General features: G+C 60.4%; 1 protein-coding gene across 1 annotated transcript; it reads right to left on the reverse strand.

Annotated features, from left to right (window-relative positions):
* Positions 1 to 475: 475 nt before the first annotated feature.
* On the reverse strand, positions 476 to 4,948 carry LOC104028741 (keratin, type II cytoskeletal 4). Its single transcript, XM_009479856.1, has 9 exons — positions 4,427 to 4,948; positions 3,583 to 3,800; positions 2,527 to 2,587; positions 2,223 to 2,318; positions 1,951 to 2,115; positions 1,598 to 1,723; positions 1,166 to 1,386; positions 898 to 932; positions 476 to 789 (listed from the first exon to the last, which is right to left on the reverse strand). The coding sequence occupies exons 1-9, from the start codon at positions 4,946 to 4,948 to the stop codon at positions 476 to 478; spliced, it is 1,758 nt and encodes a 585-aa protein (XP_009478131.1).
* Between the last annotated feature and the right edge of the window lie 9,358 nt (positions 4,949 to 14,306).

Raw genomic sequence — 14,306 nt, forward strand, 5'->3', positions numbered from 1 at the left:
CACCACATCTGGATCCAGCACAAGATCTTGAAAGAAGTCAAGTCTTTGCTCAGGCTTCACCAGGCACAAGTTCTCGGAGCACCGCATGGACCAGTCCCCTCTACCCATCGCTGGTAGGGTGCCTCTCACTTGGACCACGCTGCGTTATAGCTTTATCCCAGCCGCACTTGGGGCTTTGCGGTGGACGGGCAGGGCCTGCTTCCAAACGAGTCCCAGCACCCTGATGACCAGCAGCTTTGCAGTGTCTGAGGCGGTCATGGGGAAGCAAGCCAGCCTCCAGCACTGCTGAGGATCTCAGTCATTAGCTGGTGAATATAGCCATATTTTACTTTTCTGTGCCGTTTCTGAAGGATGGCGGTGGTTTAAAGTGAAGTAGGTGGCCATCACCTTGGCAATGAAGGGGTGGTGGTGGTGATCATGAAATTTGCTTCCTTTCTCCTTTGGGTGCCGGGGAGGGGTGAGATAGCTCCCTTTCCTAGACCCTCCAGTTGACAGTCGTAGACCTGGTGGTGTTATTCATGATGGTGCCAGACCCCCCCACCACTGAGTTACACCCACCACCCACAGAGCCGAATCCTGCCCCTCCAGAGCTGGATCCACCCCCAGCGCAGAACTCGACTCCTCTGGAGTCAAATCCGCCCCCCCCTAGGCTGTAGCAGAAGCCAGCACCGCCTGTGTTACAGCTGCCTTTCCCACTTCCAGCACCGAATCCGATTCCTCCTCCTCCTCCAAGGCACAGTCCACTGCCGTATCCGCCTCCCACAGAGCTGCTGCCACCTCCCACCACAGCTGCAGAGAGGAACAGAAGGCACAAGGTTACCTCTGATGACGCCATAAAGTTTTGGAGCATCAATCCCAGCCCACCACGCTCCCTCGGGAGCGGGGAATGCTACTTACAGATGTTCGTGATGCTCTGACACTGTCCAGACATCCTGCAAGGAAAAGAGATGGAGCATCAGCTCCAGCCAGGGCATCTGGAGTGGTCCAGCTCCATGAAGCCAGGCTTGGCCGGCCAGACCACGGGCATCAATAACGGCAGCTATAGGACGGTATTCCATAGCTAATGGCAACACCATTTATATTTTAATAGAGGAGACGTGACATGCCGCATTCTTCCCATTGATTTAGCGGAATGCAATCAAACTCTTGCTGTATCCTCACCCACCTGCACTCCTCTCCTTCCAGCAGCTTCCTGTAGGTCGCGATCTCAACATCCAGGGCCAACTTGACGTTCATGAGCTCCTGGTACTCACAGAGCTGCCGGGCCAGGTCTGTCTTGGCTTTCTTCAGGGCTGACTCCAGGTCAGTCAGTTTGGCCCTAGCATCCGTGAGGGCCAGCTTCCCACGTTCCTCAGCATCCCCGATGGAGCTCTGCAGAGTTTCACACTGGAGGGCAAGACATGGATGTGATGAGTGGGGCGGGGGCAGCCGGTCAGAGGTGAAGCCATGATCCCAGATCACTTGGGCTCAGCTAGTCACAAATACAACAGGATCCCTCCCACTTACAGTGGCTGTTACCAGTCTGTTTGCTTTTAGGGAAGCTCTGAAGGGCATTAGCAAGAGCTCACACCCATTTCTCAAAAAATGCAACCCCTACCTGTTTCTTCACGCTCTCGATCTCAGCCCGTATCCTCTGGATCATGTGGTTGAGCTCAGAGATCTCAATCTTTGTGCTCTTAAGGCTGTCTCCGTGTTTGCCTGCGGTAGCCTGCAGCTCTTCATACTGGTAGGCAGAAGTGAGAGGACTACGTTAGGTCCACCATGAGCAGCTTCTCACAATGGCTCTCCGTACCACCCCATGCAAGCCAAGGTGAGCGTGCACATGCCAGCTCCAGTCTGGCCAGATCAGTACCAGCAACATCCCAGGTCTCAGCATGGTCTGAGCTACCACCAATAACTCTTCCACCTCCTCAGCCATCGATAATCACAAGCAAGGTGTGGAGCACTCACCTTGTATCGGTACCAAGACTCGACCTCCACTCGGCTCCTGTTGGCAATCTCCTCGTATTGGGCTTTGACCTCTGCAATGATGCTCTCCAGGTCCAGGTTTCGGTTATTATCCATGGAGACAACCACAGAGGTGTCAGAAACAGACTTCTGCATCTGAGACAGCTCCTGTAATTCACAACAGATCTGGCTTTAGCCCTGCCATAATTTCCTTACAGTGTCAAAACCCTTCTCCATCCCAGCATCCCCCTCCAGAGAGCAGCTGGACCACTCACCGCTTCGTAAAGATACTTCAAGAAGTTAATCTCATCTGCCAGAGAATCTAATTTTGCCTGGAGTTCCACCTTGATCGTATAGACTGCATCCGCGTCCTGCAGGAGAAATGGGAAGTGAAAGCCTTTGTCCTGACGCGCGCCGTTCTAGCTATCATTTGCCTGAGCCCTTTGGTGCTCCGTCTCCCCGTGGCGCATACCTCTAGGGGTCCCGGTTTATGTCTGATGCTAACAAACCAGTGCTGATGGAAGCAAGACGTCCTCTGAACCAAGATGTGTCTTTGTGGTAAAAAAAAAAGTACTTTACCTTTTTTAGGAGCAGAAAAGCATTCTCCGCAGCTGTCCTTTTGTTTATTTCCTCTTCGTACCTGTTGATTATAACGAGGTAGATTGAATCTGCCTGCTTGTTTTGGCTCTGGCTGCTGCTGGCAACTAGACGCTGTTGGCCTCAGACTAATGAACGCAGCAAAAATAGACCTGCCACGAGCGAGATTTATGGACAAGCAATGGCACTTCGCCTTTCTAGATGAGCCCTGGCCCCTGCCATATCCAATGCCTTGCTCAAGAAAGCCTGCAAAAAGGCATCCTATCGCTGCCTAAACGGAGTCCTGGTGGCTGTGGCCACTCCAACTCCTTCTACAAGACCCAAGGACTTTCAGGTCTTCGACATGGGCCATTTCCTGCTGCTCATTGGGGCTGGTAATTGCTGCAGAGCGTTGAGCGGTGGAGATCATCTGCAAAGTCAATTTTCAACCTGCAACCTCAGTAGAGCAAGGGATCGGGTTGATCCTGACGAGTCCCAGACTTGTTTTCCCACTATTTTTTGTAACTCCTTCAGTGGAAGCATTTCTCCAGGCTTTGTTCTTGCTTTTCCAACTGGACAAATGAATCTAATAAGTAATAGCAGGAAAAGAATCTTTTTTTTTTTTCTTTTTACCCCACATCATCCTTCCAAAGAAAGCTCTAAGCTTCAAATCATGAAGGATATTATGGGAAAGAATCCATGAGGAAACCCATGAGGAAATTATAGTAGGATTTAGCAACGGATCTAATTAGTTCATTAAATCATAATGTCATGGATTCTTAAGTGAGGAAGACAAACAGCAGAGGATCCTGCTTTAGTGAGAAGCGTAACTCAGACAACAATACGTATTGAGAAATACCTTGAAAAATCACCGCCTATTGTCAAAACTCAGTTGATGAAAACTTCCCCAAAACCTTTTACATTTTCTACTCATTGAAACAAGTGAAATATTGCCAATTCTTATGATTCTTTCAATTGCCTGATGGTTCAAAGTCAGTCTTTATCTCAGCTTTTTCACCACCAGCCAGCCCAACCGTGACTACACAGAGAACAACATACTTGGTCTTGAAGTCCTCCACCACATCTTGGAAGCTCTTCAGCTCTGACTCCAGCTGAAGCTTCTCGCTTGAGAGAAAGTCCAGCTGCTTCTTCAGCCCGCTGATGTAGCTTTCAAAAACGGGGTCGAGGTTCCTGCCACCCGTCCCTGTGCCACCCTGCTCCTGCAGGAGTTTCCACTTGGTCTCCAGGACTTGGTTCTGCTGCTCTAGGAACCGGACCTAAATGATTGCAGGGGTGGGTAGAAAAAGAGTCAGACTATTCCCAAAAGCATCTTTTTATTGATCTTTTTCTCTCATTTTCCATGATATTTCCCATTTAATGAGTTTAACCTTCCTGCCTATTTTCATCTCCAGTGAGCAATAACTCCAGGGTCCCACTGGACAGGTGGGGCCACAGCTCTAGGGTGAGTGGGCAAAGGTGGGTGACCTTCCCTCTCCAATCTCACAGTCTCTGAACAGGAGCAGCACAGTGAACTTCATAGTTTTGGCATCTTCTCCTTAAAAACAGGCCAAAACACCCAAAGTACTTCAGCCCACGGATGGACAGAGTCCATCAGCAGAGACTTCTCTGAGGATGCTCTGCCTGTAGGTACACGGTCCCAAGGCTTAGCGCCAGCATCGTGGTCTTAAGAACCAAGGGTCCTGTTCCTGGGTTTCTCCCTAACCTTGGGAAAGTCACTTCTTCAGCCACCATCTCTCTGTCTGCAGGGGTTCTTTAGGGTGGTCTGGGCAATGCCTGGCTCTCAGGGTTTTGTTGGATGGGTATCTCCCAGTAATTGCAACCAGCATGAGCCATGGTGAGCTCAGACCTCCACCTTCCAGCCCCGGGTTGAAGCCACTCTCACCTTGTTAATGAAAAAAGCAAATTTGTCGTTGAGCTGCTTCATCTGCTCCCACTCTTGTCTTCGCACCTTCTGGATCTCAGGGTCAATTTCAAGGTTGAGTGCAGCCAGCAGGCTCTGGTTGATGGTCACTTCCCTGATGCCGCCCGGTGGGCAAGGGGGAAAGCCTTGACCTCCCATCCCGCCATCAAATCCTCCACCAAAGCCACCAAAACCTTCACTGAAGCTGCCTCCGGCCCCACCACCATAGTAGCCTCCAAATCCTGCCCCAGCACTGTAGCCGTAGCCAAAGCCTCCTTGGCCACCAGCTCCAAAACCTCTGTAGACACCACCACCTCCACTGAACCCTCCCAGAGAGGCACTTTTACTCCCTCCCAAGCAATAGAGGCTCCTGCTGCTGAAGCCACCGGCGTTGCCAGGTCCCCTGCATCGCCCACGGGACACAGAGCCAAACGCGTTCCTCCCTCCGAAGCAAGCAGAGCTGGAGCTGAATCCCTTGCTGAGACCACAGGACTGGCGAGACATGGTGACGGGTCCCCAGCAATCAACGGTGAAGAGGGAAGAGCGGAGCGGTGCGGTGCGCAGGAGGAGGTTTGGAGGCAAGAGGAGGTGACTCCTGTGGGTGCAGTGGCTGAATGCCCCTTTTTATGCGCTCAGGGAGTTGGCAGGGCATCAGGGGAGTGGAGGTGTCTTTTTTTTTTTTTCTTAATTCTCTTCGTTGTTTTAGGGCTTGAAAGGATGCCCTCCTTTCTTTGCCACCACCATGACCTGCCTCCAAACACTCCCTCGAGAGCTAAGAAAAACAAAGCTATTGTTGGTGTTGGAGGCACAACTCCAAATCAAATTCCCTGCAACTGTCAACTCATCACGGGCCTTTCTGAGCCTCTTATGGCAATGACAAAGCACGACAAATTCCTTGACATATCACACCCTCGAGGGAGACCCTTGGTTCAGCTCAGTCACTCACTTTGAGCCTGATGGCAGGCTCTTGGTTCACTCAATTCCAACAAAAATGTGGTTTCCCAATCACACCCTGAGATGCGCTCTGGTTCAACCTCCGGCTCAGGGGAGGTTTGGCTTGGGTTGTCCAAAACTCTTTCACAACCAGAGAGCATTAGTCCTTGGCAGGGTTATAAAATTAGTTTTATGTCAATAAAGACGACTTTTACGAAGGTTTTAAAGTCATTTTAGATCACTCTGACTGGTGTATTGAGGCTGGCGGGACACGGAGGGGCGCACAGAGACCAAAATATTGCGATATTTCTGTGCTGCACACCCTTCGCCGTACCTCAGCAGGGCCGAGATGCCATTAGCAGCCTGAGGAGCTCTGCCCCACACCCGTGACCGTGCGTCCCCATCCCTCCTAGGCTGGAAGCCTTCCAGGCGTCGCCGGGATATTTTCTGATCATCCTAGCAGGGTCTCCAGCCGTGAGCCCCCTCCACAGCACGTGGCACTTGGCAAAGCCGCTCCCATGCTAACCCATTAGCGAGCTCACATTGTTTAAAAAAAATACGACTTAATTGCTTAACCACTTTTAATTTATATTTTAATGAGCAGAGGTGTCTGAAGATCCCTTCCAACTGAGGATCCCCATTTATCCCGCCATTAAAGAAAAATGAAAAGCCGTAAACCTTCCCCCAAAACCACAAGCTGCAGCTGAAGCCGTGACAATAAAAGCCAGCTCTGTAATTAGCCCTTTTATTGGAGACGCTCGTGGGGGAGGTTTGGGGAACCGGTTTCAGCTCCGAGCCTATTCACCCCTAGCCTTTTTTTTCTGCAAACATGCAAATCTGAGTCAGGGCGCATCTGTGCAGGAAGGGAGGACTTTTCCTCCTGAACCTCATCGGGCGTTCGTTGAACTGCAGGGTTTTCAGCCCAAGGGGATTTGCATTGCAGGAAACAGGGGAAACTGGCGCTCGCCTTTGGCAACGAGCACCCTGCATGCCCCGGTCCCACCTGGAAACCCACTCCCACCCCGGGGCTCTGGGATCGCCGATTTTCCAGCTCATGGTGGGGATGTGGTTGGGGCGAGGAGGGAAGCGGCTTGAACCTGGCTCTCAACCGGGGAAAGGAGGCGGCGGCTGCAGCTCCCTGACCTTACGCAACCGGCAGATCTGCCGAGAAACCGAATGAACCTGTTTGAGCCCAGGCGGAGAGCGTAGCTGCCGGGAGTTCCCAGGGTGGCTCCGCCACCGGCTCCTGGCACGGCTCCCGGCTCACCGCCAGCCGAGGCACTTGCCCAAGAAGCCGGCTGTTGGGCCAGCAAAGTGCCCTGCTAACGCCCACGAGGTCCTGCCCCACCACGGTGGGGTGGGAAAACCTCGCTGGGGCACTGGGGCCCCCTCCCAAATCCGTCCTGCATCCCAAGGCTGAGCATCTCGGATGCTCCAGCGCTTGCCGGGCTGGTTAATGCTCCAAGAGCAAAGCTCCCGGGGACCCAGCGTTGGCCACCGTCAGCCACCCGGCTCCAGGTCGGAGCGAGACGGTGGCGACGGCAAAGTCTTGGGATGAGCGTCCCGGGGTGGGAAGCACACCGTGGAGGCGACCTGCCTCCCAAAGGCACGGGGTGGGGAGCGGAGACAGAGCCCATGGGGCAACCCGGCCCCACTTGAATCGCCAGCACCTCCTCTGTTGCCTCCCCCACAGCGGGCTGGGAGGAGAGGTCAAATTCCAGCAACTCCTCTCTCCGCGCAAGAGCTGCGACGGTAGCAAAGCTGACGTAGCGTGCAGCGAAGGTTAGACGTTTCCAAACGCAGGAGACGTGAGTCCTCCTCTTAAAGACCAGCTCGTAGCTCAGGCTGCTTTCCTGCACCAGAAACCCAGATGAAATCTCAGCGTCGGGTCGCTGCCGGGTTTAAATCCAGGCGGCTCCGCCACTAAGGACCTGGACACCCCAAGGTGTCCAAGAGCTCGGCGGTCGCTGATCCCCGTTGCTCTCCAGCAACGCCCACACACACGCCCACCTTCCAAGGGGTTTCTCCTCTCCCTAAGGACAGCGGAAAAAAACCCGACTTACACGCACGCCTAAGAGCTTTGCTAGGCCAGGCTTGAACGAGATACTGGAAAGCAAAAATAGGCTCTTCCCATGGAAAGATGTAAATAACCAACTTCTTTGCGCCTTAACTCTAGCCCAGAGGTGAAACCTGATCCCCAGAGGTTTTGCAGCGCCGCTAACGCACACCGCTGCATTTCTTCAACGAGCTTCCGAGACTCGCTCGGGGCCCCGCAAGGCCGCGGCAGGAGAGCTGGGCGCACGCACACCCGCAGAGGCGCAGCCTGCGGCGCTGGGGGAGGTCCCCGCCGCGGCGGGGTGGCGGCTGTGGGGCAGGGACCCACGGGCTCGGTCCCTGCGGGCGTGGGGCGGCTGGTTCATCCGCCGTGGGTCACCCCTCATAGAATCATAGAATCGTTTAGGTTGGAAAAGACCTTTAAGATCATCCAGTCCAACCATTAACCTACACTACCAAGCCCACACTAAACCAGTCAAGGGTAGACCAGACTAAACCATGTCCCCAGTGCCACCTCTGCCCGTTTTTTGAACGCTTCCAGGGATGGGGACTCCCCCACCTCTCTGGGCAGCCTGTTCCAATGCTTGACCACCCTTTCCGTAAAGAAATTTTTCCTAATTTCCAACCTAAACCTCCCCTGGCGCAGCTTGAGCCCATTTCCTCTCGTCCTATCGCTGGCAGATACCCGCGCAGGGGCACGGGGGTCTCCGGGCTCCAGAGAGGAGCAGGCGCGCTCCGTGCACCTTAGCAGGAGACGAACCATGGCAGCACGCGACCCTCCCCTGCACCGGACACCGTGCCTGGGCAGAAACTAGGATTTATCCTACCGGGAGCTGACAGTGCTCAGCATCTCTCCTTAGGATCACAGGGATCCCTTGGCTGCCACACCAGTTTATACTGGGAGTATTTCAGAGCCAGGGAAGCTCCTCAAAGTCATCGATGGGCACCGAAGCCCACGGCAGCGAGTGCAGCCCCTCGACGGAGGCTGACGCTGGGCTCTCCGGTCTCGCTGCTTGTTCTGCCCACGGGCCAGAGCTCGCGTGCAAAGCAAAGAAAAAAAAGAGAGAAATTAAATGGGGGCAGGCAGGTGAGTCCCGCAGAGCTCTTTGATGGTGCATCAATGTCTGCAACGACAGGCCGGCTCCTCTCCCAGCAAAGAGGGGTGGGAAGAGGGGATGGGTCCTTTGGGGGGCTAAAAAGGGCTCTGGACAGCCCCGCAGCTGGATATCCAGGATATCCACACCCACAGGCATCCCCGGCACCCCCAGGGGAGAGGGGACCACTAACACGGGCTCAAAGCACAGGCAGTGTCCAGGCTGCAGCACCCGTAACCTCAACCAGGGGAGAGCAGAGCAAAAGCAGAGACCCCAAACGTAGCCGGTGGCACCCCAAAGCTGCACTGGGACTGCGTTCAACCGAGAAAACCCCGCTTTGTTCAACAGTAGAGGAGCAGGAGACTCCCGGCTTCTCAACCGGCAATTAGTAACCAGGCAAATTGCAGGGCTGGGATGTGAGCTGGGAATCATGAAAGCAGAAATAACAAGGTGGGTCCCGAGAGAGATCAAAGCGGCGTGTTGCAGAAGACGGGCGGCACCCGTGCTCCTGTCAGAGCTGCGATTGCAGAGCGCAAAGCGCCGCGGGCGCTCGCTCGGGAGCCTCCTTGCAATAAATGGTGCTGCTAACACATAGCTCACAGGCAACCCCTTCTCCCGGGAATCTGCGGCCCTCCGTAAGTGATGTTAATGAGGGCAATGATTCTTATTATTATGGTGATGCCATTAAATGGCTTTGCCTGATGCAGCGTTGGCACCTCCGTCGGGTGTCACCTCTCCCGCTGTCCCCTGCCATCCCGCTCGGCACAGGAGGCTGTTGGGAAGTCGGCCGAGCGTCTTTCCCCACCGCGGGGAAAAGCTCTTCCCAGCCCTGCCTCCCAGGCTCAACGGTGGGAAAAACAGAGCCAGGTCTCCCATGAAGTGAATATTAGGGGTAACGTCGGACGTAGCCAGGAGAAGCATCCTGGCTTCCCTGGAAGCGTTCAAAACCGGGCAGAGGTGGCACCGGGACGCGGTTCAGTCCCGTCTACCCTTGACTGGTTTAGAGTGGGCTTGGCAGTGTAGGCTCATGGTTGGACTGGGAGATCTCGGAGCTCTTTTCCAACCGGAACGATTCCGTGATTCTACGATTCTGAGCATCCGCTGGGACTGGAAGCGGGAAGCAGGGCAGCCCCCGCGGGACCCCCTTGGGGCGATGAGGACCTGCTCCGAGGGGTACGGGGTGGGGGTTTACCCCACGGAGGGGCCGGGTTGACCCCCGGCGCGGGCGGGAGGTCCCGTGGCATCTCCGCAGCCCAAGCAAGGCCAGGGCAGAGCCGCACAACCCCATCCCACGGGAATAAAGACCCGCTGGACACCTATTTCCCCCTGTTTCTTCCCACGTGGGAGGAAACCCGGCCCCGAGCATCCCTTGCCCACGCTGAGGGCAAACAAGGACACCAAAATGGGGCAAATTGAGAGGGGAAAGGGTCGCGCTGAATACCCCTGCGACGGGGCCGAGGGTGGGGCATCGCGCCTTCAAGCGGCTTCGGGCGGTCGAGGAGCGTTTGCAGGGCGCAGCATCTCCCCCAGCCCCTTCCCCAACCCCGGCAGCGTCACCTGGGGCCACAGCGTTCATTTTTAGTGAAAAAAGGATGAGGAAAAAAGGGTTTGAAGCCTCGGAGCCTCACGGAACTGGGAAAGTTTCTCCCGACGCCTGCGGGTTTGGCAGGATGGAGAGGATTTTCCCCCGTGCCAAGGTCCCCGCGTATCTCCTAAGCTGGGGGTGGAAAGGACGCTGCTAAACCCCCGGCTCGTACGTGAAGCAACCAGAGAAGGAGCGTTTTGGGGGAGAAAATGGGCAAAAGGGGCGGGAGAGCACCAATCCCTTCAGCAAAATTCGAGCCCAGGCTCGGCAGGGGATTGAGCGTGGATTTGGGAGCCGCTGCGGGACCAGCGGGGTTAAAGCTGTCGGGATCGGGGGGGATTTGGGACCCCGTGGCGCAGAGGGAAAGCGGCTTTGCTGCAGCCTCACCCCCTCCCCAAATTGCGGGGGTCACCCTGAGGATGAGCCGGGGGGAAAGGCAGATGCGGGAGGTGGGAACTGAAGGCGCTGCATCCCATGGGATGTGTCTGCATCCGGCCGGCCGGCTGTCCGTCCGTCTGGCCGGCCATCCCGTGCCGGCCATGCCGCAGTCCTTGGGGCGCGCCATCGGGGACTGTAAATGCAGAGCACCCTCTAAAGGGCACGGATGTGCCGGGAAGCAAAACCAGCCCCCCAAAAACGAGTCCATCTCCCACCACCCCCTCTCGCCCCCGATTCCCCTGCCCGGGGGCTCGCCGACACCCCGGAGACGCCCCGCGCCTGATCCCGGGGTGTTTCCCCAAAAAAAAAAAACCCAAAAAAAAGGCAACACTGTCCCCAAAATGTGCTGGGGCTGGGGATGCTTCGAGGAGTCGGGGGGGAGGCGCGCGAGCAGGAGGGGTGGGGCGGCGGGGGGGATGCCGGGGGTCAGGCGGGGTTTGGGGGCTCCAGGGGGGAGGGCAGCGCCCCGGGAAGGGCGCAGGGGCGTGCGTGTGAAAATACGAAGAGGGAAGCTTGGGCGGCTCCTGCCCCGGCGCTAATTACAGGCCTCGAACGCGCCGGCAAGCCCCGTCTTGCTGCTGCACCCCTGCCCTGCACCGCGCCCGGGTGCTGGCGGCGGAGGGGGGCCGAGCCCCCCGCCATGGGGCAGGGACCCCGCGCCACGCCCCGCGCACACGCGTGTGCGAGCATGGGCGCACGCCTGGAGCCGCCCGCATTTGGGGTGCCCCCTCCGTGGGTGCCGTTCCGTTCCACCCGCGCCCCCCGCGGCGGCGCATCCATTCGCGAAGGGGACCCCGAAATAGTTGTGGCGGTGGGGAGCAGGAGGGGGGAGGCGGGGTTTGGGGCGAAGGAGCCCACCACGGTGGGGGATTTCGGGGGGCCGGGCTCAGAGGGTGCCGCAGAAGCAGAAATGGGGGTCCGGGTCCCATCGCTGGCCGCAAAGTTCGGGGGGCACAAAGCACCTGAGGCGGTGGCTCAGCGCCGCCCCCCGACGCCTGGGTCCTCACCGCAGGGGACCCCCCCCCCGGCCCCATGAGCCCCCCCATGGGCGCAGGACCCCCAAACCCCATCACCCCACTCCCCCCACGGCCCAAGGGGACCCCAGGCGCCCGGGTCCTCCCTCCCGGCTCCCCCCTGACCCTGCGACCCCCAGAAAGGAGCCGGGACCCCCCCCACACACATCCCACGGAGCCCGGGGACACCCCAAAAACCCGTGGGCAGCACATGGGGCCCCGGCACGTCCGCCCCGGTGAGTCAGGGCTCCACCCGTGAGATGAGCTGAGTCAGGCATCAGCCTGCCCCGGCACCCCCCCCCCCCAGCCCGGGGGGGGCCGCAGCCGGCCCGAGGCCCCGGGGGTGCCCCCCCAGGGCGGCTGCGAGGGTCAAATCCGCCTGGGGGGGTCCCCAAGCTGCACCCCTGCATCCGTGCCTCAGTTTCCCCATGCAGGGCATCGCCTCCCTAAACCCAACCCCGGGGACTTGCTCCAGAGGTGACGGGGGGGGGTTCACCCCCACCCCCCCGGGACCCTCTGGGTGCCCGCGGGTCCCGCAGAGCCGTGGGGTGACGCCAGGGACCCTCGCCCCCCGCTCCCAGCAGGGAGGGGCGACGCTGGAAGCCGGGCTGGCACCGCACCCTGCCTGCAGCGACCGCGCTGCCCCTAAAAATCCCCCCCCCCGCCCCCCCCCCCCGCGCCCCCCCCCGCGCTGCCCGGGCCTGCCCGCCAGCACCCATGGGTGCCCGGCACCCCGCGGGTTTGGGTGCCCCCCCGGGGAGGGAGCCCTGCGGGGCGGGGGGTGCTGGCAGCGGGATGGGGGGGGTCCCCTCCAGCCCCCCCCCAATTGCAAGTGGCACCGAGGGGGTGGGGGTCCCACCGAGCTGCCACCCTTGGGGGGCTCAAGCACCCCCAGGGCGCCTGGGGGGTCCCGCCGCCCCCCCCGCCCCGTGCCTCAGTTTCCCCCGCAAGGTCACGTCTGCAGGAGCCGCAGCTTTTCCGAGGGGGGGGGGGGGGGGGGTCCACGGGGCTCGGGGCCCCCCCAGGCCTGGGGAAGGGGTTCGGGGGGGGGCTCAGCCCCAGCGGATCCAGCTCCCCCCAGCCCCCCCCCCCCAGCCCCCAAATGCTCAGTGGGGTTTGCAGCCGGGGGTCAGGGCCCCCCCGTCCCCGTCCCCGTCCCGGGGGCACCGAAAGGGTGTCCCCCCCCCCCCCAGCCCCCTCCCCCCCCCGCCGCGCCCCGGCAGCGCGCGCTGCCGCCGCCCATCCCCGCTCCTCTGCCGCCCCCCAGCGTCCCCGCGAACCCCAAAACCTGCGGGGGGGCGGGGCCGGGGCTGCCGCAGGGCCGGGGGGGTCCCCCCAACACCCCCCCCCCCGCCCACGCACCGCGGTGACTCCCCCCCCCCCACCAGCCCCCCCCCCCCCCCCCAAAAGCAGCGCGAGCCCCCATGGACCTGGGCACAGCCCCGGGGGGGGGGGGGGGCACCCCTAAAGCCAAGCCCTGAGGCAGGGTCAGGGGGGTGTTGAAATTTGGGGGGGGGGGGAGAAATAAAGGGGGTGCGCAGCGGTGGCCCCACTTTAATCCCCCCCCCCCCCCCCCGGCAGGGGGAAGCCCGGGCACGGCGGCCGCTCCCACCCCCCCGTTATTTGGGGGGGCTCAGCTGTGCCGCCCCCACCCTGCCCCGGCACCAGCCCCGCCTCGGCCCAAGGGCCCCCCCCAAAATGCTCAGGGCCCCCCCCGGCCATGGGGGCGGCTCTCGGGGAGCTTCTGCGGCCGCCGATGCTCCTGCCCCTCCCTTGCGAGGCACCGAAAATTGGGGGGACCCCCGCCCCCCAAGCCGGGGGTGCAAAGCGGCAGGGTGGGGGCACCGTGCATTGCACGGGGGGGCTGGGGGGGCGCAGGGGACCCCCCCGGCCCCCCCGCGCGCGTTAATTAGCTGCGAGCGGAAATTGCGGCGGAGCAGACGGCAGGTGTCACCTCCGGGCCGGGAATGGAGGTGCGGGGCTGCACCCCAACTCCCGCAGCACCCCAATACCCTGCCCCCCCCCCCCAGCCCCGCATCGCAGCCCCCCCCAGGGCTGCGGGGTCACCAGAGGTGCCGGGGGGGGATGCTGAGCCCCCCGCCCCCATTGCACGGGCCCCCCCAGCGCCGCCCACAGCCCAGCCCGAACCCCCAAATCCGCCCCCCCGCCACACCCCCGGCTGAGCAGGATCCGGCCGCAGCCCGGGCGAGCCGGTGCCGCTAATTATTAACGAGGGGGCAAAGTCCCCGGCTGCCGCGGCCTGCGCCGAGCCAGGGTCCCCGTCCCCCCGTGGGGACACCCCAGGGACGGCTCCGAGCCGGGGTCCCCATCCCCCCGTGGGGACACCCCAGGGATGGCTCCAAGCCAGGGTCCCCATCCTGCTGGCCCCACCGTGGGGACACCCCAAGGAGGCTCCGAGCCGGGGTCCCCGTCCCCCCGTGGGGACACCCCAGGGACGGCTCCGAGCCGGGGTCCCCATCCCGCTGGCCCCACCGTGGGGACACCCCAGGGACGGCTCCGAGCCGGGGTCCCCGTCCCCCCATGGGGACACCCCAGGGACGGCTCCAAGCTGGGGTCCCCATCCCACTGGCCCCACCGTGGGGACACCCCAGGGACGTCTCCGAGCCGGGGTCCCCGTCCCCCCGTGGGGACACCCCAGGGACGGCTCCGAGCCGGGGTCCCCGTCCCCCCATGGGGACACCCCAGGGATGGCTCCAAGCCGGGGTCCCCATCCCGCTGGCCCC

The sequence above is a fragment of the Pelecanus crispus genome, chromosome 26, assembly GCF_030463565.1.
Source record: "Pelecanus crispus isolate bPelCri1 chromosome 26, bPelCri1.pri, whole genome shotgun sequence".
NCBI lineage: Eukaryota > Metazoa > Chordata > Aves > Pelecaniformes > Pelecanidae > Pelecanus > Pelecanus crispus.

Bases quoted from the DNA above. Each gene is read 5' to 3' on its own strand.
- LOC104028741 (XM_009479856.1), bottom strand. From the start codon at position 4,948: ATGTCTCGCCAGTCCTGTGGTCTCAGCAAGGGATTCAGCTCCAGCTCT. The intron at 2,319-2,526 runs GTAAAGTACTTT...TTTCTCCTGCAG, and splicing joins CTTTTCTGCTCCTAAAAAAG to GACGCGGATGCAGTCTATAC. The intron at 933-1,165 runs GTGGGTGAGGAT...TTTTCCTTGCAG, and splicing joins CTGGAAGGAGAGGAGTGCAG to GATGTCTGGACAGTGTCAGA.